The sequence below is a fragment of the Herpailurus yagouaroundi genome, unplaced genomic scaffold (genome assembly GCF_014898765.1).
Source record: "Herpailurus yagouaroundi ecotype Mexico unplaced genomic scaffold, PumYag 100, whole genome shotgun sequence".
Classification (NCBI taxonomy): Eukaryota; Metazoa; Chordata; class Mammalia; order Carnivora; family Felidae; genus Herpailurus; species Herpailurus yagouaroundi.
The window spans coordinates 78,589,953-78,608,713 of NW_024412391.1; the positions used below are offsets into that span (position 1 = coordinate 78,589,953).

The 18,761-nt window shown below is 42.9% G+C and overlaps 1 protein-coding gene across 3 annotated transcripts in view; it reads left to right on the forward strand.

Annotated features, from left to right (window-relative positions):
* Nucleotides 1-18,761, forward strand: part of MAGI2 (membrane associated guanylate kinase, WW and PDZ domain containing 2) — a 1,342,154-nt gene that overhangs the window by 1,273,628 nt on the left and 49,765 nt on the right. For 2 of the 3 annotated variants that reach the window (XM_040472822.1, XM_040472824.1), the window contains one exon: nt 7,470-7,558. In XM_040472822.1, the coding sequence (XP_040328756.1) occupies nt 7,470-7,558 (89 nt within the window). Of the gene's footprint in view, nt 1-7,447; nt 7,559-18,761 lie in introns of all 3 variants that reach the window. The other variant, XM_040472823.1, reaches the window with a different exon arrangement.

Genomic DNA, 18,761 nt, shown 5'->3' on the forward strand with positions numbered 1-18,761 from the left:
GAGAAACCAAGAAGGTAGGGATCAGACCAGATCTTTGAGGATAATGCCATCAAGTGATATTTCTGGAGTCATAGCAACTCATGAGGAGGGTGTTTCAGGTGTCTCTAAGACCACACGCACATTCAAAAATCTGCTGGAAAGATTCCTGGGACACAGAATATAGTTGTACTCACAGGTAAGATTTATCATAATGACATAGTAAGGATACACAGTGGGATCATAAGGGGGAGAAACAGGCAAAGTCTGGAGGAATCTAGGTACAGGCTTCTTTATTCTCTCTCTCTCTCTCTCTCTCTCTCTCTCTCTCTCTCAGTCAGCCAGAGATCACTCTTCCCCCAGCAATAAAAATTCAGCAATAAAGGTGTGATACTATTACCCAGGGCAATTCATTAAAGATTTGGCACCCAGGGCTTATACTGGGTGCTGGTCATGCAGACCACTCTCTGCCTAGCACATACCAAAATTCTAGACTCCTATAAGAAAAGCAGGTGTTCAGCATAAATTGTATTGTTTGCACGGTTATCCATGAGACACCCTTATCATTTAGGGAAGGGTTTATATTAGTGTAGGAGACAATTTACCTGTCACAGTCCCAGAGGCCAGCCAATGGTCAACCTTGCAAGCAGGTCCCTTTAAGGATAACAGTCTCAAGGCTGTCATGTGAACTCCTGTACCAGGAGCAAGCCAAAGAAGCAGGCACAGTCATTTTACAAATGACCCCAGCATAACAGGACTGCTCACAGCTAAGGAACATCATAATTCCTTCATCACCAGTTAAGTAGACTATATCATGAAGCAGAATTTTTTGTCCAACGTCTGAACACAAGATGGGGGAGGTAACAAAACCGAATAACAGAAACAAGGACAATGAAAGAAAATGCTTGAGTTAGCCAGTAGATATAACCAAGAATATAATCCACTGTGTCCAAATGGCACCCTCATCGCAGGAACACTGAATTTTCCATCAACTATGAGCTTAATCCTGTGTTTGCTTCCTTTGTTTGACTTTTAAGATCCTAAACTTAGCAAAAATCCATCCTTAAAGATAGTTAAAGGAGGTTATCAGAATCTGTAGGAGACATAACCTGCTAGGGAGGTGTGCAGATTTAACCCAGTCTGGGAGAGTGAACTTTGAAGAGTAGATCGACAACCAACAGCCTGTGGCAGGGTTTTAAGTGATATCTACCAGCCCTCCCTCAGATACCTGCAGAATTCTGAATTCACAACAGCTCTGAAGCAAGACCCTTATCTGGATATTTGGCCACATCAACGAAAAGCTGATTTCAGTCAAGAGAAATACAGAACTCTTGCTCTGAGTTCCTAAGGTGATCTGTGACAGAGAGATAAGCGCAGGTACAATTGAAGGAAAAAAAAAAAAAATACCAAGGGTAATCTGTCAGATTGTTGACTAAACAAAATCAGTGTGAATCCAAGTGAGCTGAGGAGAGGAATAAATATGCTGCAAATATGCCATCCATAATTACCGCAAGACTAATCGGCAGACGACACCCCAGCCAAGTCACAGGCATAAATCAGTAAATGCGGCCGTGGAGGTAGGAGCTGCACACAGGCTGTCGAGCTGCTGCAGGGGGAGTCAGCAAGCGATAAGGGCTTTGAAGAAGTTGCTTTTATGGCTAAGTCCTTGAAGGAGATGGATACTTCAACTCTACTTTAGTCCTCAGGATAAGAATTTGTTGATTATAAACTCCGCGGGAAGCGCGAACTCCCCCCTCCCCTGACACACATCTCAACAACTGGCAAGAATAAGAAAATTTCACTCCACCATACTGAGAAAAAGAATCCGAAGATGATGCCTCCAAAGTAATGCCCTCCTTGACACTGGTTGTTGCTATTTGAATTAAATCTTAAAAGGTTAAGAGAGAAGAAAGCATGTATCATGGTTGGAAAGCTGCACAGGAATAAATTATACAAATTAGCTCCCTGCCTTGAAATACAGGTGTCCTTCATTAGCATTCAAGGAATCGATGTGAACACTTACTTGATTTAGATGCTGAGCCACAGAGCCAGGGCCAGGGTAAATAGAGGTGCCACTGGATGAAATAAAAATCAACCAGTTCGGACCAACTTGGGCCTTTCCCCTGGTGATATTTGCTGTTCAAATCTGATTAAATTCAAAATAAAACAAAACAGAAATATGCTTCCTAGTCTTAGCGGTCTAGCCTGTTTATTCTCTTAAGAGGCAACAGAGCATGTCTTTATGACTACCAAGGTGAAGGGAGTCCTGTTGCAAATGGAGACTGGTGGTCTTAGGAGACCCGGCAGGGTCACAAGGATGAAGTGAAATTTTCTTAGTATCGGTGGCCCAGGGACAATGAACACCATATGCCCACGCAAAGGGAAAAAGAAAGAGTCAATCTGAATTTGACTTCCGCCTACCCTTCAATTTTGAAAGTGAATTATGTCTTTAATGGGTTTGGACTTGATTACAGGTCTTTGGTAAATGGAATTGTTTTCATTTTGTAAGCACAATAAAACTGCATTAAGGAAGTAGAGAAAAGATAAGAGTCAGTAACTATAGCTAAAGAAATGAATAGGCCAAATAGTACTGCCTTTCATCAGGAAATACACATGATTTACAATTTATTAGAGCACCAGATTAAGCAGTACTGGTCTCTACTTATATGGCAATAGGCGATGTTTATTTGTTTTTTTTTTTTTTCAAGAATATACATTGGCCATTTGCAATAACATGGATGGAGCTCGAGTATAATACTAAGTGAAATACGTCAGTCAGAGAAAGACAAATACCAAATGATTTCACTCATGTGGAACTTAAGAAACAAAACAAATGACAAAGCGGGAAATAAAAGGGAGAGAGAGAGAGAAACCAAGAAACAGACTCTTAACTATAGAGAAGAAACTGATAGTTACCAGAGGGAAGGTGGGCATGGTGGCAATGGGTTAAAGCAGGTGATGGGGATTAAGGATTTCACTTGTCATGATGAGCACTAGGTGATTGCAATAAAAGATTTTAAAAAAAAAGAACATATATTGACAAGAATATATATTACAAGTGAACATTATAAGCATACTCTTATCATCTTTTTTATAGTTATTTGTTCAGCAAGAGCTTTGGTCCCTCTGACCATACGAAGATAAATGCAGACAGTATGCCCCTACTAAATATTAATACAAGACAAATCTTATAATTAATATCATCAGTTCACATCATTACTGTTCACTTAACTAAATCAGGATTTTTCTGGGCACTAGCGATGTGCAAGGCACTTTGCCGGCACTGAACACAAGATACGGTCCTGGCCCTGGGTGAGCTAACAATCTAAGAATGAGGATATATGTAACCACTGATTCTAACAGAATCTAACAGAATCAGTGGTGACTGATTAAAAGGTCTTCACAGATCTGCTCTAGTAAAAAATTTAAGTGGGTTTTATTAATTATTTGTGGGATTTAATACGTACTTCTAGAGTATTAAGGATCCTTGAAAAGCACTTGGCTTCTTTAGTTTGTTAAACATTGCCTTTGTAATATTTATACCAATGCTTTGTACATTTTCTGAAGAAAGGACTCGCTGAGTATAGGTATATTTCTGCTTAGACCTTGTCTGAATTATTCTAAATTCTAAGTCAGTAAACCAAAACTTCATCTGGCAAATTTGCTAATCACCGATGTTCCCCTCCTGTGGCTGTCAGCCCCCAGAAGCCTGGAGCACTATAACATCATAGCCGGAGGGTTTGTGGGTGTGCTGCTGTGCCCCCACGATAAAAGGAGAGAGTCTCCATTGTCTTGGCTTCTTCCTCAGAGACCACGTTCAGTAGGCTTTGCACTAATTCACCTGCATTTTTAATAGGGCAAAAGGCAGCTTGCTTCAATAATAAATTCTGAAATTTAATTTCAGCTTCTGACATTCATGGTTGAGTGTATCTTCCTTTTCCATGAGAGGTTCCACAAATCACTCCAGTACACCTGTACTGAGTCAGACCCAGGGAAGAGCTCAGGCTGTCCAGCAGAACTCCGGGCCGCATCATAGAGGACAGGGTTCGTCCTGCCTAAAAAGGCTCGCGACTGCTCTCTGCAGCATGTAGGTGAGCCCAGCAAATGCTCTGTGAAGCTCCCAATAAGTTCCCATTTCATGGAGTCAGAGGCAAAAGCTTCCTTAAAAAACACACACAACTTTGAGATTCCGTTTCCCCACTGTTCAGCAAAAACCTCATTTGTTATTTTAAGTGATTTTAGGAGAAGGATGAAATCTCCTTTCTTCACATTGTTTTATTGGGGCCCATGGAGTATAATGAATATTTGCTCTTTTGGGATACCCTTACATGATTTCCAACGTGCCGTTTTCTCTTTTAAGGATATAGTAAATGACCCCCTTCCCCAAGTCCTCACTTGTTAGGCATTTAAGACTCTGGTAAAATATATTAGACCCCATAGTACCCAAGAAATCTACCAAGAAGAACCAATTTGGCCTTTGAGGTCCAACCACCCTCATTTTCCAAATACGTAAGTTGTTGGCCACGTGCATCTTAGAAAACCTAAATATCCCAGCGCTTCCAGTAACCCATCCTGGAGAGTCAGAGTTTAGGCTCTGATAGAACATTCCCTTCCTTCCCCCAGCATGAAGCTGGGCTCTCCCACGGAGGACTGCTTCCTCAAAAGTCCAGGGAGAAGGAATTTTCTTAGAGAAAGCACTACTGAATGCCGTAAGAACATCAACATGGATCCCCAGGAAGTCACACATTTAAGAGAATGTTTTTTACAAGGAGTGGAGGGGAAAGGGGAGAGCAAGGATAAAAGTTAAGAGACAAGAAAGCGGGCAGCCTGGTTTTCAAGCTGTGTGCATATGCATGCATGAACATGATGTGTGGATCTGGCCCAGGACTCCGTATTTTTAAAGCTCCATCTCAGGGAATGCCATGCTCCCAAGATTACGGGGTGTATCTTCTCTGGCTCTGCTGTAAAGGCCGGGCGCATAGGAGTTTTTACTTCTCCTTGGCCCCCACTGTCAGGTGTGCCTCCCCCGCTCTGCAGGTTCCTCCTCTGCCCATCTAGTCTAAATGGCTTTTGTCCTGAGACTCACAGCATTACAACTTAAAGAAAGGAGACTAGATCTTCCTCCCATTGTCCTCCCATTTTCCATCTCTGGCCTTTTTTGACCATCCAAGCTCAGCTCCCACCCTCCTCACAGAGGACAGGCTGACCTTGGGGTTCAAGAGTTGATTCGAGATAAGCTTCTAACCCTTCAGCTGCACTCATTGGGAAGAGGGTACTAAATGCCAAAATCATTTTCCCCGCTGTCTGATTTTTTTCTTGTCTCAAAGTAGAGCTGATACAGAAAAGGTTTTGATCCCTGCGAAGCAGTCAGCCAACCAAACTCTGCTCTCCAGGTGCTCAAAGCAGTATACCAGTTCCTTAAGACAAACTCTTGGGTAGGTCCAGTCAACTGCCATAACCAGCAACCGTGGAGTCTCCAAGTCACTTTCAAGCTTTCATTTTTTAACTAAGGCCCTCTAAACTTTTCATTTCTAATGGAAGAAATAAGTCCATGAAGCCAGATTTTTGTTATTTGAGAAATCTGCATACAGCCGTGCTCCAAGATAGGATTGTGGCAACGTTCCTATCCTGATAAAGGCTTCTTAATATTTCTTTTTAACTTAATTCCCTCAGTCAGGACCAAAGATGAAATTCTATAATGCCTTACTCCAGGCTTGAATGATGCACTCTAATTATAGCAAAATCTCTAAACTTTGAGAATCACACACATTTTTCAATGTGCTATTTGGGCTCAGTTCTTGTTGTTATTTTTTTCATAGAATGAACGCACACTTAGTCCTGACTAAAGAGCTGTGAACTATAATGTGGCTCAGACATTTGCTTACAGAATAACTTGCTTTTACACTACCGAACAAAGGTCTCTGATTTTCTCAGCATGTGCTCTGTAACACCTAGTGATTCTGGCCTCATCAGGACCCTAGGTGTTAAGGCCGAACATACACACTCATAACTGCATTGAATATGCCAGCATACAACTCCATTTTTCACATTTCACTGCAATTTCTACCCCAGCCTTCACAGCAATTTATTTCCACCATGTTCCGGGTTTTTTCTTTGAACTTCTGTCCATGAGGTTTCCTCGCACATGTATCTTTCAAGTCCAGTAAAGGTCACATTTAAAACAAGATGAGAGCCTTCTCTCTGTGTGACACTAAAACAGCTTGATTCTTTTGGTACAAAATTACTTGCATCTTGGCAAGGCTAAATGGTAAACTCAATTAATAAGTCCTGAAATGTAATTTCCATTTCTAACATCCGTAGTTAAGCATTAGTTTTCTTACCACAGAGAGGTTCCGCTTTCCATTTAACCTCAAGGTGCTAGTGCTCACCCTTGGTCTCCCTTCCCTCAGACACACGCCATGCTGTGAAAAGCACTCCATGTGGCATAATCAGAAATCTACGTGGAGCGCTGTTCCATTCTGCATACTGAAGCCATGCAGACATAGCACCCCGTTTGGAGCAAGTTAGGTATTTAGATGGGGAACACCATCAGTAATGCCAGCAAGGAGTACATCAGGCTCAAAATGTCTGAGCTGCATGGCTTAAGTTGTTTCGATCACATTAACCTCACATTCACCTTCCTTTCCCCCGGGCCGCACGGAGCTGAGAAAACACAGTAGCGGGCAAGGGGTGGGGGTGGGGGGGTGGCCGTTGGTGCACCTCCTGGGTCCTGTCCCTTGGAGATTATTGATTTGGATATTCTAGAGTGTCTAGTACCCATCTACGTGTAGATAAAGACCTGTAGCCCAAGAGCTGAGAAAAAGACAAAGCAAGAGAGCCACCGAGAGGGTAGCTTCATAGCATGGCCCTGGGACAGGTGAGTACCTCAGAGGAGAGCAGGCAGGGTGGGGCTGCGTTTCTTTTCCCTGCTTTATTTTTTTCCAGAAAACAATTACACTCAGCAAGTCAACTGTGCACTTTGACTATAAATAAACAAATTGTCAGAGGTGAGGGAAGCTATAAGAACGTGTGAGATTATTAGCAAAAAGAGAGATATAAACATGGGCACACCATGTTTTCATTTTTTCAGTTGTTCATAGTTTGGAACTGATTACTGTGACTGATTCTCAAATGACAGCGGCTATCGCTAAACATCCCATTTTTGTGAGACAGTTCTACAAAAACTGTGATATGACCATTTCAAAAAATTTTTAACATCTGTGCCTCCCTAAAAGCGCCTCAGGATGCCCTCAATATTTTGAGAAAAATCTACTTTTGGAATACACATGTAGCTCAGTCTTGCACTAATTTCATGCTGCATGCTTGACAGGGGTAGCTCTACTTAAAGTCTTTATTCTTACTGCCTAGATAATTTGTATTCAGCTGCTCTAAACATACTAAGCAATCTTGACTCTAACAGTAATAATATATCTTTGTCACTGGTTCTGTTAATTCTAATGATTGGTCCTAGGCTGTTCCTCCCCTTCCTTTAGGAATGGTACCTTCCAGTCTCTCCATGTGCATGAAAAGTGACAAGCATGGGTCCCCATATTTCTACTTATTGGGCCACCCTAAAGACACGGTTTGTAAAATCTGCATGAATATTATCTTTCTCTAATGAGCTTTGGTTTTGCATTGTTTGTAACTGATGTATAATGCTTTTTCTTTCATAGTAGCTTGTCTAATTACTGCTAGAGCTCTGGAAAATACATGTAGCTGAGACCTTACATTATCCTTATAAGGATATGCTATCCTTATAAGGATAGGATTTGTGGGTTCCTGAAAACTTGAGATGCACCAAATTCCAGGGGTCTGGTCCAGAATGGCCCCAGCAGGAAGGAAATGGAGGGAGGGTACAGCAGACCGCATTGGCAGAGTTCTGCTCCACACACTTCCAAAAATCCTCCCCAGGCTTTGATGCAAATGATCAAATTGGTTTCCCCTCAACCCAAGTTCAGATAGCTCTGACCCAGGGCACCCCTTTGGCACCAGACAGAAGGAGAGCTGCATTGCCAAACATTCTAGCCCTAGGATCTCTGAACATCCCCTGGCATCATGGTATGTCCCTCACCCACCCTGTGGTCACTGTCCACACAGGACTGGAGCTTCTCATTTTCCTTCCTTGTGCTCAAAGATACACCAAATTTAAAGGGGGGGAGGGGGGGAATAGTTGTGACTTTTTCAAAAGTAGGCATAACTTTGTATCTGAACATGATTCACCACTATTTCAAAATGAATATTCTTAAGTGTTGGCTGTATTTGAGCCAGCACTTGGAAAAAGGCTTAAGGGGAAAAAAATCCCATACATAAATAAAGCAGAATATAGATGATAGCCTTGCAAATAGGGTTCAAGCAACTTTTCACCCCTCAAACACACCCCTAGGGTGGCCCACGTTTCCACTGTGAAATCCTGCAATGGGCAGGTGGCTACTGCCACATTTTAATAGGTAGGACTGGAATTTTAAAACATCAGTTTGACTTTTCGGCAGAAATTGATACCATGCTCAGTCCCCATGGTTAGGCATGGAAGCATGAATCAGACTGACACGTTTCTCAATTCAGGCTTGATGTGACCCCATTGACACTGTCACAGCCATGGTTAAGCATCTCTCCACCAAAGTCTTTTAAGCTAGCTTTCTGAATTTTTCCTGAAACATATTTTCCAACTGTTAAGGACCCTGCAGATTGCCATTGGGATTGGTATAACTCTAACGTGAAAGATAATATTTACTCACTAAGTGAGTTATTTGGCCTAATGCTAAACAATTCCTTACCAAATACTTTTATGCCCATATAAGTATTACACACACACACACACACACACACACACACACACAATTGCAATTATTCTTTGAGGGTGTGTTAAAAAACAGATGTTTTAAATGTATCATTTCTCTAAAGTGTCTGTCTCTCAAGGATGTTATGATCAGGGGAAGCCTGAATCAGAGCATAAAGGAGAAAGCTCCAATTTACTGGAAAAGGCGTAAAGCCATGGAACAATTATAGGGAAGTCCAGTCCATTGACTATGGTTTAAATAGGTATAGATTTGTGTTTCTGACAAAAGAAAGGTATATGCTTACCATTTAATTTACTTTACCTAGTCTGTAATCCATGGAGGTGAGGAGACCTGAATCAACCAATTAACCAGTGTCACCAGCCAAAAACAAAAACACAAGAAGGCTCTTTGTGGTTTCTGTCCAGTCCTACCAACATCTATCAGGCTCTTTACTCAATGCTGGGATGTAAAGATTAATAAGAGAGCCTCTGCCTATATGCATTCACAAGTAAGTAGGAGTGACAGGGAGAAAACCAGGCAGAGGGGCAAGTATGAGTAGTATTGGCAAAGGAGTGATAAGAGTTCAAAGAAGGCAATATACTAAATCTGCTTAGCAGAGTCATAGAAGGCTCTACTTTACATTTTAGCCGGGACCTGAGTGACAAGTAGGATTTCACCAGTGTGGGCAAGAAGTAAGGCTGTTCCAGGCAAAGGAAACAGTTTGACCGAAGTCAGGGAGTCATGTTGAGAACAGCTATCACATAGGCTAAATGAGAAAGGGGGGCCCTAAATAAAAGAACACAAAGGTGGGTTCAATGAGAAAGGGCCTTGTATGCCAAGCAGAGGAATTTGGATTTTATATAACCAGATGTCACTGAAAAATTGTTTGAATGAAATGGCGAAAATATCCGTATTTGGAAATATTCTTCGATACTGGATTTTATAAGAAACTGGAGACAGTTAAAATGCTATTGTGGAGGTTGAAACACATGATAAGAAGACCAGACTTGGGGGAGTGATAGTGGAAATAGCACATTGTGAATAGATTCTGGAGATACTCCAGCCATTCCGTTGATGGAAGTAACAAAACTGGTGAACGATGAATATGAAAGAAGGGGCTCAGGGAGGAGGCTTGTGGCCCAGGGCTCACTGGAAGATGACACCTACAGTTGAAGGAGGAAATTTAAAAAGAAAGATAACGAGGTTACTTTTGGACTTGCTGAATTCTGGATGCCCAGAGGACTCTTACCGACAGGGTAGTTGGATAAGGCACTCAAGGGCCGGAGCACTGGGGGAGTCCCTAAGAGGACAGTGAGGGCCGCAAATGGGCCTCTCTCAGAGGCCCCTCTGTGTACAGAGAGGAGAGTCCATGGGACATGGTCACATCCATGTGGTAAGTAAGAGATCAGGAGAGGACAATCCAAAAAGCAAGAAGAGAACCAAAGAGAAGAGTGGTGGGAGCCAGAGAGAGGGTTTCAGGAAAGCTACAGGGAGAATGACCCATTTTCTTGATGAAAAAGTGGTTGCTCTGCCCCAAGATGGGCTGGGAGCAGGGTTAGGAAAGGAGTGGGAAGGAGAAGGAGGAGGAGGAGGCAGGGACTGGAATCCACTTTACTGCCTGGTTTAACACAATGCTGGGTGCATAGCATTCAATAAATGGTAGTGATTTTGAGGGTTGTGGGTAGGAAACGCCTTCATGCACTACTCTCCATGGACCTCACCACAGGACTTCCCCACAGGGTTCCCCACATTCTGGGCCACAATGGGAATCCACGAGTGAGATGGCAAATAACTAGAGCTCCTACTTAGATCCAGTCATGGGTTTAAGGCCTGGTTTGTCTGGTTTGTTTTTTCAGAGGGCCGGGATAGGCAGGGTACAAAGATGAATGACACCATTTCTCCCCTAGGGGAACTATGTATATAGAGCATGTTTAAGGAAAACATGGTGGGGGCGCCTGGGTGGCTCAGTCGGTTAAGCATCCTACTTCAGCTCAGGTCACGATCTCGCGGTCCATGAGTTCAAGCCCCGCGTCAGGCTCTGGGCTGATGGCTCAGAGCCTGGAGCCTGTTTCCGATTCTGTGTCTCCCTCTCTCTCTGCCCCTCCCCCGTTCATGCTCTGTCTCTCTCTGTCTCAAAAATAAAACGTTAAAAAAAATTTTTTTTTTAAATAAAAAAAAAAAATAAGGAAAACATGGTGCTCACTGTTCACAAAAAAATACTCTTTGGGCGCCTGGGTGCCTCAGCCGGTTAAGCATCTGACCCTTGATCTCAGCTCAGATCTTAATCTTAGGGTTGTGAGTTCAAGCCCTGTGTTGGGCTCTATGCTGGGGGTGAAGCCTACTTAAAAAAAAAATACTCCGTACTGGAACTCATTAAAGTCACTCTCAAATGTATTACGTTCCTGGATTGATGTACAAAACATTTTGAAAACAAGCATGATCTGCTTAATTTCCCTTTCCAGGGACACATTTGCCCTTTGAAATCTGGATTCCATCATCAAGTTTCCAATGAAAGTGTCCCCTCAATGATCACCAGTCTTACCATGGTAACAAAGTCCAATGACTAATTCAATCCTTTATTCCCCTGGGACTCCCTGGAGTAGTTAACACTACTGATCAGTATATTAGCTGGATTTTCTCTTGCTGTTCTGATTGCCTCTCCAGGGTGTCCTTCAACACTCTTCCCATCCAGCAAGGCCCCTCCCCAGATTTTCCCTCAGGATCTCACTCTCCCCCAGGGTTCCACCTGTCAAGACTGTGCAGATGACTCATTTCTGTTTTGTCATGTCTGGCTTCATTCCACAGCTCCACCCTGAGATTTCCCACTGCCTGCTAGACATTACTAGCCAGATACCCCACATTTGTGTATTCAAAATTATATTTATGATCTTTCCTCCTAAAAATACTCCTCCTCTTGAATCACTTATTAATTAAGGGACCATCAATCCTCCTCATCACCCACCTCAAAGCCATCTTGACTGCCTTCCCTATATATATAAAGAGTTCCCAAGAGGGAGTGATTTTACGTCTCTCATTTCTCACAATGACTTTCTCTCCATTCCTATTGTTTAGGGCCACTCCACAAGGTTAAATAGCCCACCTGTTTTCTGTATTGCTCTGGCCAATCTTCCCAGCTCGATACTAGAGCAATAGAGCAATTGGTTGTCCTTAAGGACTTCCCCCCCCCCACCCCGCCCAAAGACCTTTTCCACAAACACACACACACACACACACACACACCTTTAATTAGGGCCAGAACCATCCCTGGTTTGGCTCCATCCAAATCAGTCTTGTCTCTCATCTCCCACAATATCCTATTTCATATCTGTGCCCCAGCTACACTGGAGTATTTGCCATTGCCCTATATTCCCACCTTCATGGGTGGGCACATGCTGATCCCATGTTTGAGAAACCCTTTTTCCAAATCATGTCCTCCTTTAAGAACCACATCAAAGGCTGCCCCCTCCATGAATCCTTCCCCATGTCCACCAATCAGAAGTAACATCCCAGTCCTCTGAAATCCCATAGCCCTTTATATCTCCCCTGTTCCCTCTTACTCTCTCTTTTACAACATAATTATCAATATCCACCTACTTCCTCCCCTTTCTAGAATTCAAATACTGCTCATCACTCTGGATTATTAATATGGTGCTTTATAGAGTGAACAAGTGAGTGCATGAATGACTGTAAGTCTCGCAGTATCACAAAGTCATTATTCTGACAGCAGATCTCAATGTAAGCTTTTGTAGATGGTTGCAGAAGGCATAGGATGGTGTCCCAACTTTCCATTGACTGTCTCAACCTAAACCAGAAGTAGCACTTTGGTTGTTGTTTTCATAAATTCCCGCTTGTCTATTTTCTTATAGAAAACAAGAGTGGAGTTAAGCACGGAGTTAATTCTCTGTTAAGAGTGGAGTGGAGGAGGGGCGCCTGGGTGGCTCAGTCGGTTAAGCGTCCGACTTCAGCTCAGGTCACAATCTCGCTGTCCGTGAGTTCGAGCCCCGCGGTCGGGCTCTGGGCTGATGGCTCGGAGCCTGGAGCCTGTTTCAGATTCTGTGTCTCCCTCCCTCTGCCCCTCCCCCGTTCATGCTCTTTCTCTCTCTGTCTCAAAAATAAATAAACGTTAAAAAAAAAATTAAAAAAAAAAAAAAAAAGAGTGAAGTGGAGGAAATCTGGCTGATTGAATGTTCCAGGCAATTATTTTTGGTTAATCTAAGTTATAATGTTTCTGTAAGTTGTTTTCTCTCAAACTGTAGTTCTGCCCTATGTTGGCATTACAAATTGTAGCTTAACATGCCAGAGTTGCTTCTTTGCCATGGAAGTGCCGTGCATAATTGTCTCCTACGGGAAAGTTGAAACAAAAGCTGTGTAAACAAACAAACAAACAAAAAAACTGTGAAACAAAAGCTAATGTAAGGTCTGTGTGGGATCATGTACCTACCTTCCTATAAAAAGGGAGCCACTCTGGAAAATTCTCTGGCTCTTTGTCTAGCCTCCTGGATCTATTTTTTTCAACCAAATTGATTTATTTTATGATATGCATCCGACATTGTTTGATGCTGTTGGGGCTACAGAGAAAAAAAAATGTGGCATTGTCCCTCCCTCACCTCCAGGAGTTCTCTATCTCATGGGATAGCTGCAAATACTCTCTGGAACAAGTACAAGACAGTGCAAACCCAAATGACAAGGGAGTTTGAGACGGGAGGGGGAAATAATGACCAGAATAGTCAGAAGGGATCCTTGAAGGAAGCCCGTCTTGAGATAACCCTTGAAGAACCAGAAGGTTTGGGATGAACAGAGTGGAGGGCAAAGGACACTACAAATAGAAACTGTAGGAGATGATTTTGATGCTAAGAAGCAAACTGATGTGGTTTGAAGTGTTGGGGTTCTAGCCAACAGCTAAGAAGGAATCCTTGAGATGTCTTCAGTGCAAAATGGTGGTTTTATTAAAGCACGGAGACAGGACTCATGGGCAGAAAGAGCTGCACTGGGGTTGTGAGGAGTGTTTGATTATATACTTGGGAGTTGGGGGAGGTAAAGACTAGGGGAAGTTTTCAAAAGGACTTTTTTTTTAAAGTTTATTTATTTTGAGAGAGACAGAGACAGCATGAGTGGGGGAGGGGCAGAGAGAGAGAAGGAGAGAGAGAATCCCAAGCAGGCTCCACACTGCCAGCGCAGGGCCCGATGCGGGGTTCAAACCCATGAAGCCCTGACATCGTGACCTGAGCCAAAACCAAGAGTTGGATGCTCAACTGACTGAGCCACCCAGGTGCCCCTCAAAAGGACTTTCATTTGCTAAAGTAGACTTATAGGATCCTGGAGGCCTAACTATTGATAGAAGTTTTTTGTTTTTTTTTCTTGTAAATTATCAAGATAGTTACAAACTGATAAGAGAACACAGTCATATGGGACATGAGTCTATCAGTTAACCATTTGTTTTTCCTTTTCCTTTGTTCTTGGGCAGCCAGGAGTGCATGAGGAATGTCACATATCTCACCTTGGTGGGGGTGGAGGTGGCTGTTAGAATATGCTTTGTCCTCAGCTTGCCTTTGTTTCCCACATCACAAACGAGGAGAGTACAGGGTAACCTTCTGAAAAGCAGAGGGAGTAGAAGTGCAAGAATTGTGAATGTGTGGAAGAGACCAATATCTATAAACCAGTGGCAATGAGGAGGCACAGAAGATTCTTGAGCATCACACTGAGGGGACCAAAGAAGTGTCTTAGGGGTGGTGGGGAACATTTTTGGAAAAGGTTTTCTTTTTCTTTTTTTCTTTTCTTTTTGGAAATACTTTTCAAACTCATGGCTACCCATTAGAAACAACTGGGGAACTTGTATTTAAAAATCATCTGTAGAGGCTTCTCCTCAGACCAATTAACCCATGAAGGTGAGGAATGATGGCCGTGGGTGGGAGTATAGGCTCAGGTACGATGTAATTTTTTTTAAGTGTGTCCCCGGTCAACACAATGAGCAGCCAGAGTTGTGAATCACTGGTGGACCAGATAAGAAAGTAAATCAGATAAAGAGGCTATCACAGTAACTTAGAAATGCAGGGATGGGTCAATGAGGTGCTGAAAACAGTTGAAATGAAATATAGGAGGGTTGACAATATAAAGAACCTTGAAAGAAGAATCATTAAGACTTGGTGACTGATAGCATAAAGGGAATAAGAACTGGGGAGGCTTCAAAAGTCATCCCAAGTTAGGAGCCTAAGTATTTGGGAAGATGGAAGAGCAGCTGTGAGGAAAAAGAAATAGGAAAATTCAGAAATGCTGCCATTGACAAGACAGGTAAGCTTTCAAGAATTACTTAACTTCTCAGGGCCTCAGTTTTCTTATCTGCACAATGACAGGGTCCTGTTACATGGCATCTTCAAGTACTAGCATTGAAAGTAATGTGAGTGAACTAATCTGAGGAGTGGGGGAGGCATGTGGGATTTTAAGAGATTCAAATGGTGATTCATAACAAGCAATTGCATCAGAATAGTGCATCTCTAGCATGTGAAACCCAAAGGGCAGTGGGAGTCCCCAGGGAAGAGCACAGAAAATTGGGGGTGAGAGGAAGGCCATGAAAGGAGAAGAGAATAAGAATACAGAATTTTCCTCATTGACTGCTCCAGGCTCTGTATCACCTCCCTGCTACCTTGTGACAGGTAGTCAGTGACACAGTGGCCACTGTCCCTCATAACCCCAACATTAACATATGGACACAGTCATCTTTTATAAGAGTACTTGGAGTTGTTTTCATACACTGGATTTTTCTGGAGAAAGACTGTCTCTTGTTCACATAGGGCCTTCAAAAAATAAATTGGGTCATTTTCTCATTCATTTTGAAAAGTCACTAACAGAGAAAGCAAGTAGCAGGAATTCTTAATATCTCTTTCTATATTGAAGATACCCCCTTTTTTTCATATAAAATGCCAGAAGGGAGAAAAATTATCTTTTCCAAGTGAAATACATCTGTTCAGTTGGCCTTTTCCCATTATTTCCATCAATAGCTTATTATCCCTGGGCACACAGCAATCAATACAGTAGCTTGTTTTCAAAGTGAAATATCAGGGGATGCCCACACCAAAAAAATCTCACTGCTTACTCAGCTTGTGATTGTTGGTTGCCTTCAGAATGTCAAATACAGTAAAATTGAGTCCCAGTCTTTCTACAGCCAAAGCCATAGGGCGCCTACAACCTCTAGCTAGAAACCCCTGGTGCTACTATGGTTGGGCTACAGAGATGTACAAATGGCCCACAAGCATATGGTAAGATGCTTAACATCACTCATCAGCAGGGGAATGCAAATCAAAATCACAATGAAATATCACCTCACACCTGTCTGATGGCCACTATGAAAAAGAGAGGAAAAGAGTAAGCGTTGGCAAAAAGGTAGAAAAATTAGAACCCTCATTCTGCTGGTGGGAATGTAAAATGTGCCGCCACTATGGAAAATGGTGTGGAGATTCCTCAATAAAATTAAAAACAGACCTACCATATGACCCAGCAATCTTACTTCTGGGTATATATATCCAAAAGTATTGAAAATGGGATCTTGAAGAGCTATTTGCACATCTGATGCGGTTTTGGAGGGCCGGTGGGGGTCCGGAGCCGATGGCCAAGAAGGAATTATTGAGATGTGTTTGGTGCAAAAAGGTGATTTTATTAAAGCACAGGGACAGGATCCCTAGGCAGAAAGAGCTGCACTGGGGTTGTGAGGAGTGACTGATAACATACTATGGAGTTGGGGGAGGCTAAGGCGAAAGGGAGGTTTCCAAAAGGACTTTTATATGCTAAAGAAGACTTTAGCTATTGTCTAATAGGAGGCCTAGCTATTGTCAAGCGAAGCTTGTTTTTCCTTCTGGCAAAGCATTAATGTTAAGACAGTAGGGAGACCTGGAGAAACGTTATACTCCGGCCTGTCTCAAGTATTTGTCAATGGGCTGCAGGTTCTAAAGAATTTAATTTTATTTACATTTTCTTCTTGCCTTTGTTCCCCACACCACTATGGAGGGGAGGGTGATCTTAGGGCTCCAGGAAACCGAGTCTATAGGTTTCTGGAAATTGCCTTTTTTCTTGTAAATCATTAAAACAGTTGCAAACTGATGGAGACTCATGTCCTGCATGACTGTGATCTCTATCGGTTAACCATTGGTTTTTCCCTTTCCTTTGTTCTTGGGCAACTAGGAGTGCCAGGAATGTCACACAGATCCCACCTGGGGGTGGAGAGGAAGTTGCTAAGCCTGTGCTTTGCTCTCAGCTTGCCTTTGGCTCCCTCCACACACCCATGCTCTTTGCAGCAATCTTCACAATAGCCAAGAGGTGGAAGCAACTAAATGCCCATCAGGTGAATGGGTAAAGAAAATCTGTCACACACACACCGTGAATATTATTCAATCTTAAAAAGAAAGACCTTCTTTGGGGTGCCTGGGTGGCTCAGTCGGTTGAGCATCCGACTTCGGCTCAGGTCATGATCTCACAATTTGTGGGTTCGAGCCCTGCGTCGGGCTCTGTGCTGACAGCTAGGAGCCTGGAGCCTGCTTCAGATTCTGTCTCCTCTCTCTGCCCCTTCCCGACTTGTGCTCTGTCTCTCTGTCTCTCAAAAATAAATAAAAATGTAAAAAAGGAAGAAAGAAAGAAAGAAAGAAAGAAAGAAAGAAAGAAAGAAAGAAGAAAGACCTTCGACGTGGTGTATGCTACAACATGAATTAACCTTCAGGACATTATGCTAAGTGGAATAAGCCTGTCACAAAAAGACATGATTCCACTTCTGTGAGGTATCTAAGTAGTCAAGTCTTAGAAGCAAAAAACAGAATGGTGGTTTCCAGGGGTTGGGAGTAAGGGAGAAAGGGAGTTGTGTAATAGCTGTAGGGGTTTTGGTTGTGCAAGATGCGAAAGTTATAGAGATCTTTTGCACAACGACGTGCATATAGTTAACACCACTGTACAGTACACTTAAAGTGGTTAAGATAGTCAATTTTATGTGCTTTTTACCACCTCAAAAGAGAAGAAAATGCCACCCAGCATTAGGAGAGCCAGCAGTTCTAAAGCTTTGGAGTTGAAAGCACCTCCGGAGCTTTATTTTGTAAATTGCACTGATGTTAGACAGCTCTTAGGGCAATTGGATGACAGGTGATGAACTTCTTAAAGGAGCAAGCAGTAGGAGAGAGGTGCTCATTACCAGAAGCTTGGCGTTAGCATTCTTCTCTCTGACTGGGGTTCTGTTTGCTCCTCTAAAGTTGCTGTTTGGGTTCTTGCCTTTGTTTGGTTGATTTCGGAATGAGGACTTGGCTTTGGAGTCCCACCAGGGAGTAAAGAAGTAGGACTGCATATGTTAGAAAGGCAGTTCCTGAATCTGGTGATGGTTTACTTATTTATATTCCTTTGTATCCCACCTCTTTTCACAAAGGCTTCTTTGAGACAGTTGGTCAGGTTCGGCGGGGAGGAGGAATATCAGTTGTCCCCCCAGCTGAGCTAAGTAGGAGCTTGCAAAACAGACAAATACTATGAGAACACAATCCTGACCCCTTCCCCACCCCCCCGCCCCCGCAAGAAGTTCACTGACAAGAGAAAAGTGTCCCCCTTTGTTTTCATCAGAGGCCTCAGGTGGCAGGTGGTGGTGCTCAGGTGACAGGGGGTGTAAATGGAGACGCATTGCCGGGTTATTTAGTATTGCAAAATGTGATGTGAAGATCATAATATTTTTTGTGCCTTCCTGTGATCTTGTTTATTATGCAAAAATTTGCTGGATTTATCTGTCTTACCTGTCTCATAGTTCTTTAGCTACTAGATCACTTATCAAGCCCAGAGCCACGTACTAACCCCCTGAGAGAACTGTTTGCCTCCTGAGGACAGACACCATGTCTACCAGCTCAGGTGTCTCAGGCTTTACACCCAGTGGTGCCTTGGACTGCATTGTATGAGCAAGTGGATGGATGGATGGATGGATGGATAGAAAGGAAATAGCAGAGTCAAGACCTGCCCTCCAAAAGGTTATGGTGTACTAGGAAAAAGAGAAAAAGA